Source organism: Hypomesus nipponensis, chromosome 11, assembly GCF_054491055.1.
Source record: "Hypomesus nipponensis isolate SF chromosome 11, ASM5449105v1, whole genome shotgun sequence".
NCBI classification, from domain to species: Eukaryota; Metazoa; Chordata; class Actinopteri; order Osmeriformes; family Osmeridae; genus Hypomesus; species Hypomesus nipponensis.
This window is the reverse complement of record NC_140371.1, coordinates 23,092,730-23,114,567: the sequence shown is the minus strand read 5'-3', so window position 1 is coordinate 23,114,567 and position 21,838 is coordinate 23,092,730. Positions and strand designations below refer to the sequence as shown.

At 51.3% G+C, this 21,838-nt stretch overlaps 3 protein-coding genes across 16 annotated transcripts in view; 1 reads left to right on the top strand and 2 right to left on the bottom strand.

Annotated features, from left to right (window-relative positions):
* The window catches only part of ate1 (arginyltransferase 1), a 42,398-nt gene extending 32,712 nt beyond the window's left edge, over window positions 1-9,686 (bottom strand). For 2 of the 7 annotated variants that reach the window (XM_084709151.1, XM_084709152.1), the window contains exons 1-5: window positions 8,873-9,054; window positions 4,666-4,729; window positions 4,460-4,522; window positions 4,208-4,311; window positions 2,450-2,635 (exon numbers count right to left, since the gene is read on the bottom strand). In XM_084709151.1, coding sequence (XP_084565277.1) covers window positions 2,450-2,635; window positions 4,208-4,311; window positions 4,460-4,522; window positions 4,666-4,729; window positions 8,873-8,969 — 514 coding nt within the window. In that variant the 5' untranslated portion in view covers window positions 8,970-9,054. Of the gene's footprint in view, window positions 1-2,449; window positions 2,636-4,207; window positions 4,312-4,459; window positions 4,523-4,665; window positions 4,730-8,872; window positions 9,058-9,527 lie in introns of those variants that run through there. The other 5 variants (XM_084709153.1, XM_084709154.1, XM_084709150.1 and 2 more) reach the window with 4 other exon arrangements.
* LOC146268689 (gamma-crystallin S-1-like) lies at window positions 8,893-11,212 on the top strand. Of its 3 annotated transcripts, none has more exons than XM_084709156.1 (4): window positions 8,893-9,110; window positions 9,564-9,629; window positions 9,934-10,176; window positions 10,382-11,212. In XM_084709156.1, exons 1-4 carry the CDS (start codon window positions 9,102-9,104, stop codon window positions 10,664-10,666), a joined length of 603 nt encoding a protein of 200 aa, XP_084565282.1. In that variant the 5' UTR covers window positions 8,893-9,101; the 3' UTR covers window positions 10,667-11,212. The 3 variants fall into 3 exon arrangements, with proteins under 3 accessions (XP_084565282.1, XP_084565283.1, XP_084565284.1); XM_084709157.1 differs by having other exon boundaries at window positions 8,893-9,121; XM_084709158.1 differs by lacking the exon at window positions 8,893-9,110 and having other exon boundaries at window positions 9,547-9,629.
* An 80-nt stretch (window positions 11,213-11,292) lies between these two features.
* Window positions 11,293-21,821, bottom strand: aldh18a1 (aldehyde dehydrogenase 18 family, member A1). Of its 6 annotated transcripts, none has more exons than XM_084709135.1 (18): window positions 21,260-21,815; window positions 20,609-20,726; window positions 20,349-20,500; window positions 20,089-20,238; window positions 19,783-19,887; window positions 19,506-19,664; window positions 19,124-19,214; window positions 18,923-19,047; window positions 18,677-18,821; window positions 18,480-18,553; window positions 17,963-18,062; window positions 17,339-17,559; window positions 16,233-16,370; window positions 15,704-15,899; window positions 15,436-15,557; window positions 13,390-13,576; window positions 13,010-13,105; window positions 11,293-12,553 (listed from the first exon to the last, which is right to left on the bottom strand). In XM_084709135.1, exons 2-18 carry the CDS (start codon window positions 20,703-20,705, stop codon window positions 12,372-12,374), a joined length of 2,340 nt encoding a protein of 779 aa, XP_084565261.1. In that variant the 5' UTR covers window positions 20,706-20,726; window positions 21,260-21,815; the 3' UTR covers window positions 11,293-12,371. The 6 variants fall into 6 exon arrangements, with proteins under 6 accessions (XP_084565261.1, XP_084565262.1, XP_084565263.1 ...); XM_084709136.1 differs by having other exon boundaries at window positions 20,609-20,723; window positions 21,260-21,385; XM_084709137.1 differs by lacking the exon at window positions 20,609-20,726 and having other exon boundaries at window positions 19,512-19,664; window positions 21,260-21,813.
* Between the last annotated feature and the right edge of the window lie 17 nt (window positions 21,822-21,838).

Sequence of the window (21,838 nt, the reverse complement as noted above, 5' to 3'; positions counted from 1 at the left end):
CCCCCCCCCGGGCTAACAAGCTGGTTGTGTTGTATTCAGAGCTGCTTCTAACACTAGAGAGAGAGCTACATGGCAGTCCTTTTCTCTTCCTCTTAAGTACTCTTTAGTCTTGACATTACATCATCCGTACAGAAGCTATAAAACAACATGGGCTGTGCTTATTGACTGCCAGGGGACTGGAGGGCTGGAGTTAGATACTGTGTTGGGAGGAATAAGTCACACTGCCCTGAGACCTGTAACTTTCTGACAGGGGGGAGGAGGAGATAGGAAGAGAGGAGAAGAAAAGGGGAGGATAGAGGGAAAAGAGAGTGAGATGAGAGAGGGGAGGAGAGGAGGAGAGGAAGAGGAGGACAGAGGGAGAGGAGGACAGTACAACTGGACCCAGCTGCAAGTTAGCATGGTAATCATCAGTAGGTATTCCACATCAGAAACTGGACCTGGCTGTGTGTGTAATGTACGGTGTTATCAACATAACAACCAATATATTGGAGAACACAAACACACAGCCCCTGTACTGCAGACAGAGATATAGATATGGGTGTGTATACCCAGAATAGTTCCAGTAACTCATTCCTTCCCCCCCTGGCCGCCTGCCAGCCCCTCCAACGCTCCGGGCAGCCCATGTCAACAGCTTACACACGCACATCCTGTTTGGAGCAATAAGGAAACAAGAGCTATTTCCTGCCTGTCCCACTGCCAGCAAACGCTGCTCTCTCTCTCTCCCCGTCTCTATATCTCTCCCCCCCGTCTCTATATCTCCCCCCCCCCGTCTCTATACCTACCTCCCTCCCTCCCCCTCCCCCTCCCCGTCTCTATACCTACCTCCCTCCCTCCCCCTCCCCCTCCCCCTCCCCCTCTCCCTCTCCCTCTCCCTCTCCCGTCTCTCTCTCTCCCGTCTCTCTCTCTCTCCCGTCTCTCTCTCTCTCCCGTCTCTCTCTCTCTCCCGTCTCTCTCTCTCTCCTCGTCTCTCTCTCTCTCCCGTCTCTCTCTCTCCCGTCTCTCTCTCTCCCGTCTCTCTCTCTCTCCTCGTCTCTCTCTCTCTCTCTCCCGTCTCTCTCTCTCTCTCCCGTCTCTCTCTCTCTCCCGTCTCTCTCTCTCCCCCGTCTCTCTCTCTCCCCCGTCTCTCTCTCTCCCCCGTCTCTCTCTCTCCCCCGTCTCTCTCTCTCCCCCGTCTCTCTCTCTCCCCCGTCTCTCCTCCGCCCCCCCTCCCAGAGACACTGCAGTGAGGAGCGGGATGGAGAGCTGTCCAGAGTGATTTCATCAGACGGGCAGAGGGAGTACTCTGAGCCATGATCACAACTTCCATACACGATCCTGTACAGGGTTAGTAAACAGGGTTTACAGTCTGCTGTACTGTGTCAGGCTCATAGCTGTTGGTTTACAGTCTGCTGTACTGTGTCAGGCTCATAGCTGCTGGGTCAATAACAGATTATAAATAAACCAGTCAGGCATTGATTTATATGCCTAGTGGATTCATGTGTATACAAACCAAGCAGCACGCTTGTCTGGCGACAGAGAGCAACACTCCACTATGTGACCTAGAAGGGTTCCTGTGAGGGGCTGCAGGGGGGCAGGCTGGCAACACAGCCAAGCAGACACAGGACTCTGAACACAGCCAGGCAGACACAGGACGCTGAACACAGCCAGGCAGAGACGGGACGCTGAACACAGCCAGGCAGAGACAGGGGGGGGGGGTGGGGGTTGTGTTACTGACTGGATAAGCAGAGGAGAGTACGTCCTCCTGTGTGTTTATGTCTGGTTCTGGGGTCTGGGTTTTGGTTCTGGCTTCTGGTTCTGGGGTCTGGTTCTGGGGTCTGGTTCTGGGGTCTGGTTCTGGGGTCTGAGGTCTGGTTCTGGGGTCTGAGGTCTGGTTCTGGGGTCTGGTTCTGGGGTCTGAGGTCTGGTTCTGGGATCTGAGGTCTGGTTCTGGGGTCTGGTTCTGGGGTCTGGTTCTGGGGTCTGGTTCTGGGGTCTGGTTCTGGGGTCTGGGGTCTAGTTCTGGGGTCTGGTTCTGGGGTCTGGTGCCCCAGTCTACCAGGCTGGCCCCTGGTGGACCTTGTGATTGGTGACTGGGGCTGGAGCTTCCTGTCTGAGAGCTGTTTATTATCTCTGTACAGGCGGTGTTATTGATTCATTACTGGCTGTTACTGTGCGTCTTCCTCGGGACATCCTGTAGTGGTCCATATCAGGGAGCCGGACAGAAGGGCTGAGAGGAGACCCATTCAGAAAACCACAACAGGACAAGCAGTCATTCACTACTATCCATAAGTGGCTGCTGCACTCTGTTGGTCAGACAGGGTCACTGCAATCTGAAGCTCACTTAACCTGGCACACTAATCACACACCCACAGGTAAGACCGAAGGAGTGGTATAAAAAGCACACAGCTGCCAGGATGAAGTTTGATCTCACATCCTGCCGGGTAAGTCAACTTCCTGTGGTTAGCCTCACCTGGTTTGGGTGCTGCAGGGGCTGGCCTGCTGTCAGGAATAGCAGCAGCAGGTTTTCTAGCAGGTTCTTTCTGAGGGGCTGAACCCTGGTCCTCCTGGATGGAGGTCACAGAAGGGGTCTCCTCAGAGCAGAGAGCAGATGGCTCCACCAGACCCCCCTCCTGCAAGAACGAGTCCATGGGTTCTCCTGTCAGGACAGAAGCACAGTATCAATCCCCATGCCTTACCACACACACACACACACACACACACAACACAGTATCACACCATTATGTGAGGCTAACTGATACTATCAAAGCATGCTTAATTATTCTTTATCGCCCACCAGGGCCGCTAGCCGACTTTGTGGAGGAGCTGGACATGCTCCTCAGCGTCCTCCCGGATGATGTAACCCCCCTGATAGTCCTTGGGGACTTCTACATCCACCTCCAAGGAACGCAGGCTGTCGACCTCTTGTCTCTCCTGACCTCCTTTGACCTGATGCTGCTGAGCACACCGGCAACCCACAAGGCAGGCAAACAGCTAGACCTCATCCTGACACGTAACTGTATCACTGACTTAACCTCTGTAACCCCACTGCACAATTCTAATCACTATTTTATCCAATTCTCTGTCTCTCTCCCTCCAACTCCTCATACCTCCCTTCCCCTCGTAACTTTCCGGCGCAACCTCCGCTCCCTATCCCCCTCCCATTTCTCCTCCATTGTAACTTCCTCCCTCCCTCCCACTGACGAGTTCTCGTCCCACCCCACTAACACTGCCACTGACACCTTGTTAACCACTTTAACTGCATCACTTGACTCTCTGTCCCCTGTCAACCAGGCCTGCATGATCTTTTCCCTCCTGTCGTGGCTCACAGATGTTATTCATGAAGAACGGTCCACCCTTCGGGCAGCTGAGAGATGGAGCAAGTCCAAAGACGGTCTGGACCTTGATAAGTATCATACCATTCTCAACCCCCCCCCCCCCCCATTCACCCTGACAGCAGACGACTTCTCCTCCTTCTTTGAGAAAAAAAAGTAAACAAAAGTTTGATTGTGATTTTCTTCTGACTTTCCTTTCAGTGGTGTCAATGTCCAGTATGGAGGAAGAGGAGGAGCAAGCCTTATACCCCCACCCGCCACCTATGGTCTTCTTCTAACAACCGCCTGGTGGTCCCACCGGTTAAGACCGCCCGGTCCCAACACAAGCTCTTCTCCTGTCTGGCCCCCCAGTGGTGGAATCAACTCCCCACCTCCATCAGAGACACTGACTGTCTCCCCACCTTCAAGAAAAGGCTCAAGACGCACTTGTTCCGGAAGTACAACGGTACTTAGGAATGGTTTGCTGGACCCAATGTTAGTTTCCTCAAGGATCACAATGACTCTTGCTTAGAGACTTGCTGCTGTTGTTGGTTAGTGGTAACTGATTTAAATTGTTGTACTTGCTGTGAAATATGTTTTACTGTTGCTTGCTTTTCTACAGGTACACTTGCACTTATAGCGATTCATGTTGTTTAATTGTAACTTGCTTAATTACATGCTCTTATGGTTCTTCCCTTTGGCCCTTATTTTGGTTGTTCACAATATGTGCTTCTTGTTTTGGCTACCAGCAATGCTTTGGGGCTACCTTGTTGTTATTATCAGTGACCTATGCACTTTGTAAAGCTCTCTCTTGGAAGTTGCTTTGGATAAAAGTGTCTGCTAAATGAATACATGTAAAATGTATCAATCACCACACACAGAAAATGCAGCCAAGCTCTCATCTCCACACATCTCACCTCCACTCCCTCCTGCAGGCATCTCCCCTTTCGACAGGAACTTGTTCATCTTCTTCAGGATCTTCTTGTGGGTTTTGGAAGGCTGGAAGTTTAAGGCATGGCACCTTCAGAGAGAACATGCTTTATTAAATGTTTAAACTTGACTGAACCGAAACCTGCTGGCCATTATAAATAACAGTTAATGAAATCCTTTCATCTCCCAGGTTCCAGTGGAGAGGAGTGTGGATCCTGTTGGGTGGCCATGGGCCTCACCTGATGCTGTACTGTGGACAGCACGTCTTGTTCATGATGGGCTTGTAAACATACTTCCCACTTCTGAGAAGGAAAACACACAGAACAAGACAAGCTCAAGCATTTGGACCACAGTGTGAGATACAGTTTCCCAACACTGAGAAGCTTCAAGGAGGAGGGGTGGTGGTGGTGGGGTTGGGGTCAGGAGGGTTGTTAGGTCATCTCACCGTCTCCATCCTCTGTCGATGAGGTCCTGGTAGTCCTGTACTGTCATGGCGTGGGACCACATCCCTGAGAAACAGACACACAACATTACATCCAGGGTCATGACCCCCACGTCCTGCAGGGTCACGACCCTGGGGAGGGATGTTTCCCACACTGCTCAGGGAGGGAAACACACAGACCTCTGGGTTGTCATGGCAACGGCCTCAGGGCCCCCTTTTCCCAGAAGAGATTTAATCTCTAAGCTTCATCTCCACTCCACCTCCCGGTACACACACAATCTAAATTTCCAAAGCAAGCATATCAGTCTCTGAATAAGCAAGCACAAATTCAACATCAGTTTCAAGTCTTGGATGCGTTAGGGACAGAACACTGTCTGAACCAAAGTAGTAAACAATAGCAGATTACAGAGATGATCTCCTCTCCTACTGTGTGTCTCCGGTCTACACACACACACTCCTGCTTACTGATCACTGGGAGTGCATTTGGAGCCAATCGACACCCTGGGCCCCACCGCACACCCTGGGCCCCAGCACACACCCTGGGCCCCACCACACACCCTGGGCCCTAGGACACACCCTGGGCCCCACCACACACCCTGGGCCCTAGGACACACCCTGGGCCCCACCACACACCCTGGGCCCCAGGACACACCCTGGGCCCCAGCACACCCTGGGCCCCAGCACACCCTGGGCCCCACCACACCCTAGGCCCCACCACACACCCTGGGCCCCACCACACCCTGGGCCCCACCACACACCCTGGGCCCCACCACACACCCTGGGCCCCACCACACACCCTGGGCCCCACCACACACCCTGGGCCCTAGGACACACCCTGGGCCCCACCACACCCTGGGCCCCACCACACACCCTGGGCCCCACCACACACCCTGGGCCCTAGGACACACCCTGGGCCCCACCACACACCCTGGGCCCTAGCACACACCCTGGGCCCCACCACACACCCTGGGCCCTAGGACACACCCTGGGCCCCACCACACCCTGGGCCCCACCACACACCCTGGGCCCCACCACACACCCTGGGCCCCACCACACACCCTGGGCCCCACCACACACCCTGGGCCCTAGGACACACCCTGGGCCCCACCACACACCCTGGGCCCCACCACACACCCTGGGCCCCACCACACACCCTGGGCCCCACCACACACCCTGGGCCCTAGGACACACCCTGGGCCCCACCACACACCCTGGGCCCTAGCACACACCCTGGGCCCCACCACACACCCTGGGCCCTAGGACACACCCTGGGCCCCACCACACCCTGGGCCCCACCACACACCCTGGGCCCCACCACACACCCTGGGCCCCACCACACACCCTGGGCCCTAGGACACACCCTGGGCCCTAGGACACACCCTGGGCCCCACCACACCCTGGGCCCCACCACACACCCTGGGCCCCACCACACACCCTGGGCCCCACCACACACCCTGGGCCCCACCACACACCCTGGGCCCCACCACACACCCTGGGCCCCACCACACCCTGGGCCCCACCACACACCCTGGGCCCCACCACACCCTGGGCCCTAGGACACACCCTGGGCCCCACCACACCCTGGGCCCCACCACACACCCTGGGCCCCACCACACACCCTGGGCCCCACCACACCCTGGGCCCCACCACACCCTGGGCCCCACCACACCCTGGGCCCCACCACACACCCTGGGCCCCACCACACCCTGGGCCCCACCACACCCTGGGCCCCACCACACACCCTGGGCCCCACCACACACCCTGGGCCCCACCACACCCTGGGCCCCACCACACCCTGGGCCCTAGGACACACCCTGGGCCCTAGGACACACCCTGGGCCCTAGGACACACCCTGGGCCCCACCACACCCTGGGCCCCACCACACACCCTGGGCCCCACCACACCCTGGGCCCCACCACACACCCTGGGCCCCACCACACCCTGGGCCCCACCACACCCTGGGCCCCACCACACCCTGGGCCCCACCACACCCTGGGCCCCACCACACACCCTGGGCCCCACCACACCCTGGGCCCCACCACACCCTGGGCCCTAGGACACACCCTGGGCCCCACCACACCCTGGGCCCCACCACACACCCTGGGCCCTAGCACAGCCCATCTGTGTGATAAAACAGACCACCTGTGTGTTGGTCACACCGGATCTGCACCAGAAAAAGGGCTTCATTTAGGCATGCAGAGACTGTGGGAGACAGAGACAGGAAGCAGGTGAACACCGATGTGAGCTGTGGTCCACACAGGAGCAGCACAGGTGACAAGGTTACTACTTCTATGAGTCTGCCACCCCCACCCCCCCCACACACACACACACACACACACACACACACACACCACCATGGGATGAGGCACGCTGCCACGTCCTTCCTCCCTGGCCCCTGTGCCTCAGGGGTTAACTACCTGCCCTGGGATTATCACCCTGGGATTATACTGCCCTCCCTGCTCTCTTCTCAACTCTCCTTCATTGACTGCAAGGCAGGGACTGCCTGAGCCCTTATTATAGCCATCCCTCCCAGCCTCCACACACCTTGGTACACTCCCATACGGGTGACATCCATCTGCTTACACAGCTTTTTATAGCTCTGTCTCAAAGGCAGGTGTGCCAGCGACAGAAGGGGTTACAGTACTGGAAGCCCTTGTGTTCATCACAGACTCCTGGCCCCTGAAGACTGCAGGGACAGGGTCAGCTTAGTGGTTAGAAACTCCAGACCGAGCTAATACCTCCGTGTGGGCTGACTGATGGCTGAGATAAGGTTACATGACAAACCTGCAGTCTTACCAAACTAACAGGTGGTTGGTACAGAAGGGAGGACTTTAAGCTTGATGCTGCTACATTCAAGTTCCCCTCCTTCCTACAGTGTCCATTTCCTAGAACTCACATGTAATAATGATTAAGCCAGTGTGTCTTCTCTCCTAGAAACACACTGGAAGGTCCTAATCTGGGTGCTGGAGCGAGGCCGGAACTCTCCCCTCCAGGTCGGTGTTATGGAACAGGTTGAATAGATCAACTGGAAAAACCTGAGTCAGACAGTGTTCAGTGTGTGGTTGAGGGCTATCTGGCTGAATGTGCAGCTATACAGTTATCATAAAACATGTAGGCTATAAGTATCCGCTCGTCACCTTTGCTCGGCATCGACTAATGGTTGTAAAGTCAACATTGATAAAATGACACAAGAGCCTGACATTTCCTGGCAGTGTGAAACTTGTCTATGACAGGAACTCTTCACCCAAGGCAAAGTGTCCATGCGTCTTAAGACACCATTTCTGTTATAAATAGCAGCTCAAACTTTCATTTGAATGCCTTATGTGGTACCCTAGTCCACTGACGATGGTTTAGGCCGAAACGCGTCTGTGAATAAACTGGTCAAAATAAGCAATGAGACAAGCTTGAGAGTGCGGTTTTTTCTACTTTAACCCTAGTTTACTAAACATTGAATTGAAAGATAAGTGTTTAGTTCATGGAAAACCTGAAGCCACTCCTAATTCACAACTGATCCTCTGCTTCCTCTTTAACAGACCAAATGAAAGCGACAGCTGATGTTTGGACAACTAACGCTAGCCAAATCAAGCTAGCTAGCTCGTTGGCAGATTCCAAGACTGCTCTAATACTAGCTTGTTAGCTAGTAAGCGAAGACGCTAACTCCCTTATTTCCCCAATACAGTACTGTGAAGAAAAGCAAGGAAACACAACCACCACCAGTCATTACACAGGATGCAGCTGTATATATACTAGATTTGAGGAAAGCCGTCACAAGCTAGGCTACGTAGCCTAGCTAGATATCTAACATTGGCAACTTGCTACGGAACGATGATCCTTGTTTTATGTGCCTATGCAGCCCCGAGTTTACGATTGAATCTTGTTGCATTCGATTTCGTGGCCAGTACGTGACAAACTTAGGTTTTCCTGGCACCCCACAATTTTACCTTGTGCATCTAAAATATGTTAGACGTTTCATGAGAATCCGCCGTTTTTAAGTCACTAGTAGGTTTTGTTTGTTTGAGTACTAAGTTGACACGCTCGTCTGGCCTGGTCACGTAACAGGTCAGGTCTAGTCATAGCAGAACAAGTGAAAATGCTAAAGTGTCCTGGCTAGCCTGAGTTAGCTGGTAGTCAGCGGTGCATTATACCGCTTTAAAGTAATACTGCTAATGAATTGAAAGAAAAAAACTGATGACTTAGAAACTTCGCTTACCATGAGAGAAGTTGCCTTTTTCATTTTTACAGTAACCGCAACGATAACCGTCATCTCCCCCGAAATATTCGACTATTGTGTACGAGCCACCAGCCATCGTGTCCGGTGTGTAGCAGGGCAGCAGACCGGGCTGTTATGGAGAACCGCCTCCCCTGCGCAGCACAGCTGATGCTGGACACAGAACAGCTTTGATGCAGGACAGGCCGTCCGCTGTCATTCTGAATTGGCAATGCACAATGTTGGTGATCTGTACGTCCGACCTATTAATTTGAATAGTCTAATAGGCTACTGCGATTAGGGCCTACTTGCAACCGGTAATACGAAACAATTATTTATATAAAACCAAAAGAGGCTGTACAGAGTGGAAAATAGTAGGCCTACTTGGCCATGTTGTGTGGATCGTTTCATACTGGTTCATGACCACATACTGGTTCATAATATGGTTCATACTAAAATGGTTTATATACTATATGACTACATGGTTGGTTGACTGTGTTTTTCCTCCTCAACAAATACAGAGTTTGCAACTCTATTATCCGAGAGGCCAGCTTTGTTTGTGTGACAATAGCTTTACATCCACAGGGTGTATGTGGATGACATGTGCTCACACTAGTCGTGGGGGAATATAACAGTTTGTGCTGACAGGATAACTCACCTGATTTTAATAACAAAGCTTGGTTCTTCTTTTCAGACACATAAATGGCTCCGGGCAGTGGACAGGCTTGTCCTGTCGACCTTCGCAGTCATGATGGGCAAGGTAAGCACTCACTATTCTCACTGAAAGTTAAAAGAACATATCACACTACCTTTTCATGTCAGATGTATTCAATAGTCGGTCATTATGATTTGATTTTAGGGATCTTCTTTGTGAATGGTTAGTGATCTTCTTTGTGAATGGTTAGTAGGCCCGTTCAATGCCATATCTTTCATGTAATGTCCGGTTCTAAATTCGAATAAAGTAGGCTACATATTTTCGTAATGTACCGTAATATTTAGCCTATTCTTAATAGTGTACACTACTATAGTCAATAAATTATCCTCATTAAACGTTGACTCCTCAGATAATCTTTTACGAGGGCAGGAATTTCGAGGGCCGTCACTATGAGTGCAGCGGTGACTGTACCGACATGCACTCACACTTCTCCCGCTGCAACTCCATCCGCGTGGACAGCGGTTGCTGGATGGCCTACGAAAAGCCAAACTACTCCGGTTACCAGTACATGCTGACCCGGGGCAAGTACCCCGACCACCACCGCTGGTCTGGCTTCAACGACTGCATCCGTTCCTGCAGAATGATTCCTGCTGTAAGACCTGTTACCTTGACCGACTTGATGAGTTACAGTAATGTGAGTTAGTGGATGTCAGGATGGTAGATCTACTACATTCCGGAACCCTTAAGCCAGGCAGTTATATTTCCTAGAACTCAGTTCATAATGCATCCAGCCAGGTACGTGTTACTGTACACGTGTTTGATTAGTCACAAGGTGATGGTACTCTCCCTGTGTGCAGTACAGTGGGAACTACAGGATGAAGATCTTTGAGAGGTCAGACTTCGGGGGGAAGATGACGGAGCTGAGTGACGACTGCCCGAACCTGCAGGACCGCTTCCACCTGCGGGACGTGTCCTCCTGCAGCGTCATGGAGGGCTACTGGATCCTGCACGAGCACCCAAACTACCGCGGTCGCCAGTACTTCCTGCGCCCCGGAGAGTACAACAAGCACAGCGACTGGGGCAGCCTCAGCACCACCATCGGCTCTGTGCGCCGCGTCACCGAGCTCAAACAAACCCAGTAGAGCTGCTGTGGATCAGCCTGACACCTGCTTACACCGGGGGCTGGATCACGCTCACCACAGGGCCAACATCAAGGGAGAGACACACCTGGATGAGGCTGGCTGAACACGGGCTGGGTTATCCAGGTTTAGCTTCAAGAAAGGCCTAGAGGCAGGAGTCAGCTTTGTGGAGGCGCGCGTGCGCACGCACACACAGAGAAGCCTAACAGACCTGTGTACAGTAGAACAGTAGTATATGCACTAACAGACCTGTGTATAGTAGGACAGTAGCAGTCACTAATGCAGTATTGCAGCTTCACAGCAGCAACAAACAGGTGCAATTTCTTACCGAGGATCCTACGTTCATGTTTGTAGTGTTTTAACAAAACTCATGAATTTCATCTGTGTAAAGGCCTGTCATCCTGTCTATGTAGCATGTGTAGAATACCAAGAGCTCAACACAGTTGATGTTTGAAAGGTTTAGCAATTAAATGTTGTTTTTGATGTTAAATTCCAGTAAATCAAAATAAAACGGGGTGTAATGATCAATAAAGAATTTGCCTACTCATTAAATAATACATTTGTAAACCAAGGTTTCCAACTATTTATTTTGCCTTAAATGTGACAAATATGAAACAGTACTTCAAATATGGAACTGTCCAGAAGAACATTTATTGAAATCTGAAGGCAGACAATAACTAAAACTTATTTTCAGCAAAGACCTGCCCAGATGTTGTCATGAACTTGACAAAATACTGTACAAACCCCTGATACTCAAACTCACACGGTCTACATAACCATGACGACAGTAGAATGCTTTCACTATTTCAAAGGAACCCGAGGAAGGAGCTGATAGAGTATCAGTAACATCCATGAGGACACCTCAGCCGTGTCCACACGCACAGGCCTCCTGGTCTGGTCAGCAGGCCCAGGTCCTGTCCTGGTGTCAGGGTTAGCTAACCCGGGCCCCAAGGAAAGGGTCTCAGGAGGGGCTCAGTGGAGCCGGCCTCGGCCTGGCAGCTCCCAGTCACACAAGCAGCAGAAAGAACAACAGCTGGTCTAGGATGGGTGTTGTTGTCAGACGACGTAGTCTTCAGATCCGTACTAACAGGAAGGGGTCTGTGTTAGCAGTCTGTGTTAGCAGTCTATAGTAACAGGAGGGGCCTGTGTTAGCAGTCTGTAGTAACAGGAAGTGGTCTGTGTTAACAGTCTGTGTTAGCAGTCTATAGTAACAGGAAGGGGTCTGTGTTAGCGGTCTGTAGTAACAGGAAGGGGTCTGTGTTAGCAGTCTGTAGTAACAGGAAGGGGTCTGTGTTGGCAGTCTTTGTTAGCAGTCTATAGTAACAGGAAAGGGTCTGTCTTAGCAGTCTGTAGTAACAGGAAGGAGTCTGTGTTAGCAGTCTATAGTAACAGGAAAGGGTCTGTGTTAACAGTCTGTCTTAGCAGTCTGTAGCAACAGGAAGGGGTCTGTGTTAGCAGTCTATAGTAACAGGAAGGGGTCTGTGTTAGCAGTCTATAGTAACAGGAAGGGGTCTGTTTTAGCAGTCTATAGTAACAGAAAGGGGTCTGTTAGCAGTCTGTGTTAGCAGTCTGTAGCAACAGGAGGGGTCTGTGTTAGCAGTCTGTAGCAACAGGAGGGGGGAGGTGTTTACAGTTCATTCTGGTAGAGCTAACAAACCTCTGGGTTATTAGTCATTCGTGGTGATCCTGTCCAGAACCTGCATGGTTCCTAGCTGAGGTTCCTCTGAGGAACAGGGATGTTCTCGTGGAGGAACTTCATGCTGCCCTGCTCTGAGAAGTCGGCTGCTGTGTGTCCGTCCCCCCGCAGGACCCACTTAGTGGTGAGCAGCCCCTCCAGACCCACAGGCCCGCGGGCGTGGATTCTGGCTGTGCTGATGCCAACCTCCGCCCCTGGAACACAAAAGAACAGTCAGCAGAGAGAGACCCATGGTGGCTGCACCCAGAGCAGATCTACTCTCCCAGGAGATCTACTCCCCCAGGAGAGCTACTCCTCCAGGAGAGCTACTCCAGGAGATCTACTGCCCCAGGAGATCTACTCCCCCAGGAGATCTACTGCCCCAGGAGATCTACTGCCCCAGGAGATCTACTCCCCCAGGAGAGCTACTCCTCCAGGAGATCTACTGCCCCAGGAGATCTACTGCCCCAGGAGATCTACTGCCCCAGGAGATCTACTGCCCCAGGAGATCTACTGCCCCAGGAGATCTACTGCCCCAGGAGAGCTACTCCCCCAGGAGATCTACTGCCCCAGGAGATCTACTCCCCGAGGAGAGCTACTCCTCCAGGAGATCTACTGCCCCAGGAGATCTACTGCCCCAGGAGATCTACTGCCCCAGGAGATCTACTCACCCAGGCCGAAGCGGTAACCGTCAGCAAAGCGAGTGCTGGCGTTCCAGAACACACACGCGCTGTCCAGCTGCTGCAGGAACTGCTCTGCTGTCTCCTCTGAACACAACACAACACAGGTCATCTGGAGACTGATCACTCTGAACACAACACAACACAGGTCATCTGGAGACTGATCACTCTGAACACAACACAACACAGGTCATCTGGAGACTGATCACTCTGAACACAACACAACACAGGTCATCTGGAGACTGATCACTCTGAACACAACACAACACAGGTCATCTGGAGACTGATCACTCTGAACACAACACAACACAGGTCATCTGGAGACTGATCACTGAACGAGACTGTTTCTGTCTGTGTGTGTGTGCTCTCACCATTCTCAGTGACGATGGCGTCGGTGTGGGAGCTGCCGTACTTGTGGATGTGGTCCACGGCGTCCTGCATGCTGTCCACAACCTCAATGCAGCACTCCAGGTCCCCGTACTCGGTCCTTAGAGACTTGACCTCCGACGGGCTGAAAGTGAGGTAGGACGCAAACTTTGGCCCTGCATGGATCTTGACCTGGAAGAACACAACACTGTGTTAACATACGCACTGTGGATAGACAGCAGGTTGTGTTTCACCTGCTCTACTCAGAGCAGGTCTGGCTGTGTGGTGCAGAGATGGGAAGTTTTACTTTCGTCGAATTGTCTGGCATCAGTACTTTACTTCACAATTCATTTTCCTTACAGCTTTTTACTTTCACTCCTTTAGTTTTTTTTTTCCTCACACAAATATCTGTACTTTCTACTTCTTACATTTTTAAGCCAGGCTTGTTAATTTAGTTTGAATCTGTATTTGGTGGCATGATCAATATTATTTCTTGTCATTGGACACGTTTTTTCATTTCCTGGCATTCACGCACAACAAATGTAAGCTAGTTTACGCAGCATGGAGCGAGGCAAAAGGCAACAAGAAAAATATTTTGTGGAAAAAAAGGTGGACATTGTTTTGTTTGCATCATTGATGAGAACCTGACTCTACATTTACATGTGGCTTTATAAAAAGTGCATAGGTCAATGATCATAAACAACAAGCCCAAAAACATTGCGGGTAGCCAAAACAGGAAGCATACATTGTGACTCTACTGTCCTCTACTGTCCTCTGCTGTCCTCTACTGTCCTCTGCTGTCCTCTGCTGTCCTCTGCTGTCCTCTGCTGTCCTCTACTGTCCTCTACTGTCCTCTGCTGTCCTCTGCTGTCCTCTGCTGTCCTCTGCTGTCCTCTACTGTCCTCTGCTGTCCTCTGCTGTCCTCTGCTGTCCTCTACTGTCCTCTGCTGTCCTCTGCTGTCCTCTGCTGTCCTCTGCTGTCCTCTGCTGTCCTCCTGCTGTCCTCTGCTGTCCTCTGCTGTCCTCTGCTGTCCTCTGCTGTCCTCTGCTGTCCTCTGCTGTCCTCTGCTGTCCTCTGCTGTCCTCTGCTGTCCTCTGCTGTCCTCTGCTGTCCTCTGCTGTCCTCTGCTGTCCTCTGCTGTCCTCTACTGTCCTCTACTGTCCTCTGCTGCCCTCTACTGTCCTCTACTGTCCTCTGCTGTCCTCTACTGTCTCCCCCTGTCCTCTGCTGTCCTCTGCTGTCCTCTGCTGTCCTCTGCTGTCCTCTGCTGTCCTCTGCTGTCCTCTACTGCCCTCTACTGTCCTCTACTGTCCTCTACTGTCCTCTGCTGTCCTCTGCTGTCCTCTACTGTCCTCTACTGTCCTCTACTGTCCTCTGCTGTCCTCTGCTGTCCTCTGCTGTCCTCTACTGTCCTCTACTCTGCTTACTCAGTTTTAAGCTTCTCTGTTCTCCTACTCTCTCTCTTCTTTCACTATGTGTGTGAAAAACAAGTTCCAAAAGGTGTAAAAAAAGTTTTAAAAAAAGACAAATGTAAGTTAACTTTTTTTGTGTTGTGAAAAATGTATTTGTAAAAAGGTTTGAAAAAAGCCTCCTCTCTCCTTTCTCTGTGTGCGCAAACAAGTTTTGAATTTTGTTTTGTTTTAAATATTGTTAAATATAGAAAGTTTGCATCATTGATGAGTACTTCACTATACTATACTCCACTGTACTAGTTTTGAAAGGTTGGGAAAAAAAAAGATATAAAAATAATAATACAAAAAAGGATGAGATGGAGGGAGTTAGCGATGTTGACATGACTGAGAATAGACATTCTTGATCACCCATGGCCATATATGAGGGAGAGGTTCTAAATTGTTTGTGTCAATAAGGATTCCTGACAAATGTGCTGCATGTCTATAGTATTTTTTGTATTAATGTATTAATATAATGTGAGGTCCAACAGGTAGCAGTTATGGTCCAGTTACCAGGGTGACACTAACACAGGTAGCAGTAATGGTCCAGTTACCAGGGTGACACTAACACAGGTAGCAGAAATGTGTGGTGTGTGTACCTGCTCTACTCGGAGCATGTCTATGATCTGGTCAAACAGAGGTGTCCTCAGCAGATCTCTGTGGATGAGCAGCGTCTCCATGGCATTGCAGGCAGCAGGGTAGTCACACTTGGAGTCTTTGACTAGAGAAACATCACATCACATCACAGATCACCATGAGCTGTTTACAGAACATCCTAGAAAACGGGCTTCAAAACTGCAGAAGCTAGTTTCCTGTACAATCAGCACAAGACCTTCATCCTCCACAAGCCGTGTTCCTCTGACTCACTGATGTCCAGGGCCTTGTCAATGCTGGCCTCCGCGTCCACGTATACGTGGCAGACTCCCTCGCTATGGCCCAGCACAGGGATGCCCCGCGCTGCCCGCTGGATCTCCCTCACCAGCTGGGACGAACCCCGGGGGATGATCAGATCAATCAGCTGGTCCAGCCTGCACAGGTCCTCCACCTCCTCCCTGGTGCTCACCTGCGCACACATCACATATACACACACACACACACACACACACACACACCACATATATCATGGGGATCAATCCCCATGACAGCTGATATGCAGGGGAGGGGAACACCAATATGTTTAAATGATCTCACATGAAGACTAGACAACCAGACAACTTTGTATTGCGATCAGATTTGTCTCCTTGCCGGCAAGCATTAAACTATTGTACTTTCTTTGAATCCAACAACTCTGTGCATTACTTGATAAAAAAATTATCTTTACAATCAATCGGAAGGCACGTGTACATGCATAAATATATGATCAACATGAATCCTTGCTGGCCGTCCCCCGTCTCACCAGCTGAACGGCTTCCTTCACCCCATGGAGAGACAGCGCCTCCTGTGTGAGCTGGTGCAGGGTCCTGTTGGTGTTTGCTGCCTCCTTACCGCCCTTCAGCAGCAGAGCGTTTCCACTGGCGATGGCCAAGGCTGACACCTGTGTCCAGGACAACGTCATCAGTCACGCTCGCACACACAACATGCCTCCCCACCTTGTCAACCTGTCCAAAACTGTCAATCTGTCCAAAACTGTCCACACTGTCAACCTGTCCACACTGTCAACCTGTCCACACTGTCAACCTGTCCACACTGTCAACCTGTCCACCTGTCCAAAACTGTCCACACTGTCAACCTGTCCACACTGTCAACCTGTCCAAAACTGTCCACACTGTCAACCTGTCCACACTGTCAACCTGTCCAAAACTGTCCACACTGTCAACCTGTCCACACTGTCAACCTGTCCAACACTGTCCACACTGTCAACCTGTCCACACTGTCAACCTGTCCACACTGTCAACCTGTCCACCTGTCCAAAACTGTCCACCTGTCCAAAACTGTCCACACTGTCAACCTGTCCACACTGTCAACCTGTTCACACTGTCAACCTGTTCACACTGTCAACCTGTCCAAAACTGTCAACACTGTCCACACTGTCAACCTGTCCACACTGTCAACCTGTCCAAAACTGTCCACACTGTCAACCTGTCCACACTGTCAACACTGTCAACCTGTCCAAAACTGTCCACACTCTCAAACTGTCCACACTGTCAACCTGTCCACACTGTCAACCTGACCACACTGTCAACCTGACCACACTGTCAACCTGTCCACACTGTCAACCTGTCCACACTCTCAACCTGTCCACACTGTCAACCTGTCCTCACTGTCAACACTGTCAACCTGTCCACACTGTCAACCTGTCCACACTGTCAACCTGTCCTCACTGTCAACACTGTCAACCTGCCCACACTGTCAACCTGTCCACACTGTCCATACTCTCAACCTGTCCACACTGTCAACCCGTCCACACTGTCAACCTGTCCACACTGTCCACACTGTCAACCCGTCCACACTGTCAACCCGTCCACACTGTCAACCTGTCCAACCTCCTCAGCCTGACCTGACCTGAGGGAGACAATCTGGCCGGGACTCGAAGATGACCAGCAGCACCCCGATGGGCACAGTGATCTGCTCCAGCTGCAGGTTGTTGGCCAGCCTGGTCCTGCGCAGCACGCGGCCCACGCTCTCCTGGGACGACACAGCGATCTGGCGCAGACCGATGGCCAGGCTGTTCAGCTTGGAGGAGGACAGACTCAGCCGGTTCAGCAGGGGCGCAGAAAGACGACCTGAAACATGGAGACACAGGAACTCAACTAGTCCTCTCAGAATCACAATGGGTTTGAATCGCCATGAAAGTTTGCAAAGACAAGGAATTTGCTTTGGCAGGAAGGTGCATACATTAAACATACAGGAATCTTAAACATTTAAATATGAGATCTAACTATACTAAAAGTACATAGACTAGCAATACTTAGAATTAAAATAAAATATACAATAAATATAAAGTTGCCATAACTTACAATATAAAATTACAAAATACAAATATTACAAAAAAACTGATGGACCTGATGAGATCAGCATGTCTCTCTAACCCTGAATCTGATAAGACCAGCTCCATGTCTCTCCTATATGAGACCAGCTCCATGTCTCTCCTGTATGAGACCAGCTCCATGTCTCTCTTGTATGTACCTGATGATGTGGCCAGCTCCATATCTCTCTTGTTAGCATTCAGGATCTCATCCTTCCTCTCCGTCAGCAGGTCGGCCAGCCTGCAGATGATCTCTCCCCTCTGCACATGAGCAGAACGGAAGTAGGACAGTTCAGGGACACTGAGCACAGTACATACGGGTGAGGCCAGGGGGAGGGTTAAGGTTAGGGGGGTGTAGGTAGGGGGGGTGTAGGTGGAGGGGTGTAGGTGGGGGGGGTGTAGGTAGTGGAGGGGCGGGGCAGAGGGGTGAAGGGGAGGAGGGGGAGGAGAGAAGGGGAGGGAGGGGGGGAAGGGGAGGAGGAGGGGGGGAGGAGGGGGGGAGGAGGAGGGAGGAGGGGAGGAGGAGGAGGAGAGGAGGAGGAGAGGAGGAGGAGAAGGAGGGGAGGGAGGAGGAGGAGAGGAAGAGGGGGGGAGAGGAGGGGAGGGGGAGGAGAGGAGGAGGAGGGGAGGGAGGAGAGGAAGAGGGGGGGAGAGGAGGGGAGGGGGAGGAGAACTAACCTCCTCAGGGAGAAGCGAGGCGAGAGCCCGCCCTCCCTGCCGGGCCATCTCTGTCTGCTGCTCCACCGTGGGGCCTGAGAACACAGGGAGCACTCTAACCTTAACCCTGACAACACCCTGAGAACACAGCAGACATGAAACCTCTTCTCCTCCTGCAGGTCAGCGTGTCTGCAGTGTGTGAGGGGTCAGTGACTCACCTGCAGGTTTTACCTCTGAGAAGAAGGTTCCCACCTTCTTACCCTCCACGATGTCAGTGATGACCTGACCTGTGACCTTGGGGTGGGTTCCATTGGCGATGACGACCGACGTACCTCCCTGCAGCGCCCACAACGCTGCCTTCACCTGCAGACGCACCAACAGCACATGGTTAGGGTCTCCCATCCCAGTACTGGTGACAACAGCAAACCCAACTACATCAGAACTCAGGAGCACGTTGGACCGACCTTTGCTTCCATGCCCCCAATGCCCACCCGGGACTTGGTGCCATAGGTGATTGACTGCTGGTCTCCTGGATAGAAGATGTCTATCAGCTTTGCATCGTCTGTGCCTGGGGGGCTGTCATACAGGCCTGTGGAACACAGCAACAAGAATCAACATGGAACCACACTACGTCATTCTGAGCGATACAACATTGTTGTGCTCACCTTCGACATCTGACAGGGCAATGAGGAGGTCAGCTTTCATCTCAACAGCCAGCCTTGCTGCCAAGCTGTCATTATCCTTGATGCTGATGACCTGCAAACGCAACATGAACCGTGTTGATGTAAACTATGGACTCCAATAATAACACACATCAGGATGAACAGAAGCCAATGCAGACTATCCAGGGATGCCCATCAACTTAAGGACATGCTTATATTAGCATGCACTATTAACATTAGCCTACTGTGACTAAATACAGACAGTCATCCAGACATCAGAGCAAGCTGAAGCAGGCCTACATGATGATGCAGTAGCAGCACACCAGCTAGCCATCACCATCACCAATAAATAGCATTCCCAGCATGCCCGGCACACAGTACCCACATTTACCCCCTGCAGGTCACTGTTGGGCACGGGCGGGGGCACCACGGCGTCGTTGGTGTTGATGATTGGGACGATGTTCATACGTAGCAGCTCATGCAGCGTGCTGTTCAGGTTTCTCCTCTTCTGCTCGTCGTGGAAGTCCAGGTTGGTCACCAGGATCTGCACACATACACACAGTCAGCAGCAGCTGCTGCTTCCTCCAGCATTGAACAGATGCTGGTTCATAGTATCTGGAAACTTACACTGACTATCACACAAGTTGATGTGCGGTCCATACCTGTGCGGTGCAGGTGCTGTACTGTGTGAACATGGCCTCATACAAGGCCATCAGACCACTCTGTCCGGCAGCAGCACAGGCCCGCGCCTCCAGCACTGGGACAGACTGACACCAGGACACAGGGACACCAGGACACAGGGACACCAGGACACAGGGACACCAGGACACAGGGACACCAGGACACAGGGACACCAGGACACCAGGACACAGGGACACCAGGACACAGGGACACCAGGACAGGATCAGCAAGTGAACAAAACGCGAGTTAAGCGATTTCCTCTTTGAGGCTGTGTACCATTTCTGTACCATTTCTTTAAGCTGGTTCTGTCCAGAGTGCAGGGCTTGTCTGACACTCTGAGAAAGTAGAATCTCATGCCTCAGTCTCTGCCTCCCAAACGCAACAGCCCCGCTGGTGACGATCATCATTTCCCTGCCCTGGTTCTGCAGCACGGCTACCTGAGGAGGACACCAGCATCTTAACTTAGACGGTAAGTGAAGAGTCATCGTCACACTCAGCTCTCCAGAGCGTAATACTGGGTGTCTGAAGGTGTCCTGATCTGAAGCACCTGCTCCACGACGGAGGCCAGGCGGCCAAGGGCCAGGCCACACTCATCCCCCCGGGTCACCACAGCACTGCCCAGCTTCACCACCACGCGCTTCGCCTGCTTCAGCTCACTGCGGTGGGCAAACGACTTTCCATGAGAGCGGGTGAGCGGGACTGCAACAGACAAGCAGGCATGGGTCAAGCCCTGTATTCTCTCGTCAAGGGTACTACAAACAGCAGTGTTAGGCTGTGGTGTTGAAAGTCAGGTAGCTAGCTACATACACTTGGTCTGTGACACTGCCCGGGTAATAAGAGGGCAGACATTAGCCTGAGTAGGCCTGGATCGGAGGCGGGAACACAACGCGAACCTTTGCATCATGGCACTGTGACCTGAGGACTGCTGCCAAACCAAGTGATTAATAACCTCAAAACACAGTGAAGTGGACTTAACACCTACTTATCTACAAGCAGAGTAGTGGCCACATAATAACTGATTGAGTAGTGAAAGTAGATTTCCCAACTCGCTGTCAGGAATCATTTTGATTCAAGTCAGCGTATAACTTGATTGTCTTACTGACAATGTAACGAGACAGCCAGGACGGACTAACTAAGCTCGCCCTAGTGCCACGTTTTCACTGTACTGGTAATCAACTTTGATGTTAAAAGCTACTGTTAAAGAAACAGAGTTGCAATACATTGAACCTGTTTTTAGTTTTAAACTAGCGGGCTGAGTGACAAAAAACAACCGTGCTTTTGCCTGTAAATCTACTTATTTGATCTGAGCTCGCTAGCTTAGCACTAGCTATTTAACTTTCAGCACGTAGGCTAGTATTTTGCAATAAAGTATAGCTACAAAGGCCAGAGTTATCGACTAATGGCAACAGCAACTTCTAGAGCGAGAGGGTTCATTAAATAATAGTTACATTATCTTACCTAGCAGTGACTGTGGATCAAATCTTCCCACTAGACCGAGTGTGTTCTCTGCTAGCTGGGCAGATAGGAAAAGACACGTCACAGCCTTGGTAGTACAGAACATCAGGCCGGTTACCCACGTTTTCGGTCACAGCGTAGCGTGGCTGGGCGGAGGTTTGAACTTTTATGTGAAAATCTTCTCTATTTTTTTATATTGATTGGGATGATTTAAAACAGTCGATTATTCGATGGTCATTTCTTGTCATAATTGTGTATGTTTAGCTCATATAGCAGATTATTGTGAAATATATTCTGTGCCAGGTCGAATTACTGGCTGGCGCAGACCACTTAAACGAGCGTATATGTTGCTGAGGAGCAGGACACGTGGACAGGATTGCTTAACCATGTTCTGCCAGAGGAGGGCAGCCGAATCCGTTAACGAAAAAATTACGTCTTGATCTGCAATGCCTTCTATTCAATACCAAGAAAGAAACCAAATTAATCGCTACGATTTAATAACTGATCTATATCCCATCTCCATCAGATTTTACCTCAATAGAACTCAATTGAAATATGTGTAATGTTATTTAAACGGTCTAA

Coding starts and splice junctions, on each gene's coding strand:
- LOC146268689 (XM_084709156.1), top strand. Junction 9,630..9,933: donor TCGCAGTCATGATGGGCAAG/GTAAGCACTCAC, acceptor TTGACTCCTCAG/ATAATCTTTTACGAGGGCAG. Junction 10,177..10,381: donor CCTGCAGAATGATTCCTGCT/GTAAGACCTGTT, acceptor CCCTGTGTGCAG/TACAGTGGGAACTACAGGAT.
- aldh18a1 (XM_084709134.1), bottom strand. CDS start 21,362: ATGTTCTGTACTACCAAGGCTGTGACGTGTCTTTTCCTATCTGCCCAG. Junction 19,048..19,123: donor TGCCCTGTCAGATGTCGAAG/GTGAGCACAACA, acceptor TGTGTTCCACAG/GCCTGTATGACAGCCCCCCA. Junction 12,554..13,009: donor CGGTTACCGCTTCGGCCTGG/GTGAGTAGATCT, acceptor TTTGTGTTCCAG/GGGCGGAGGTTGGCATCAGC.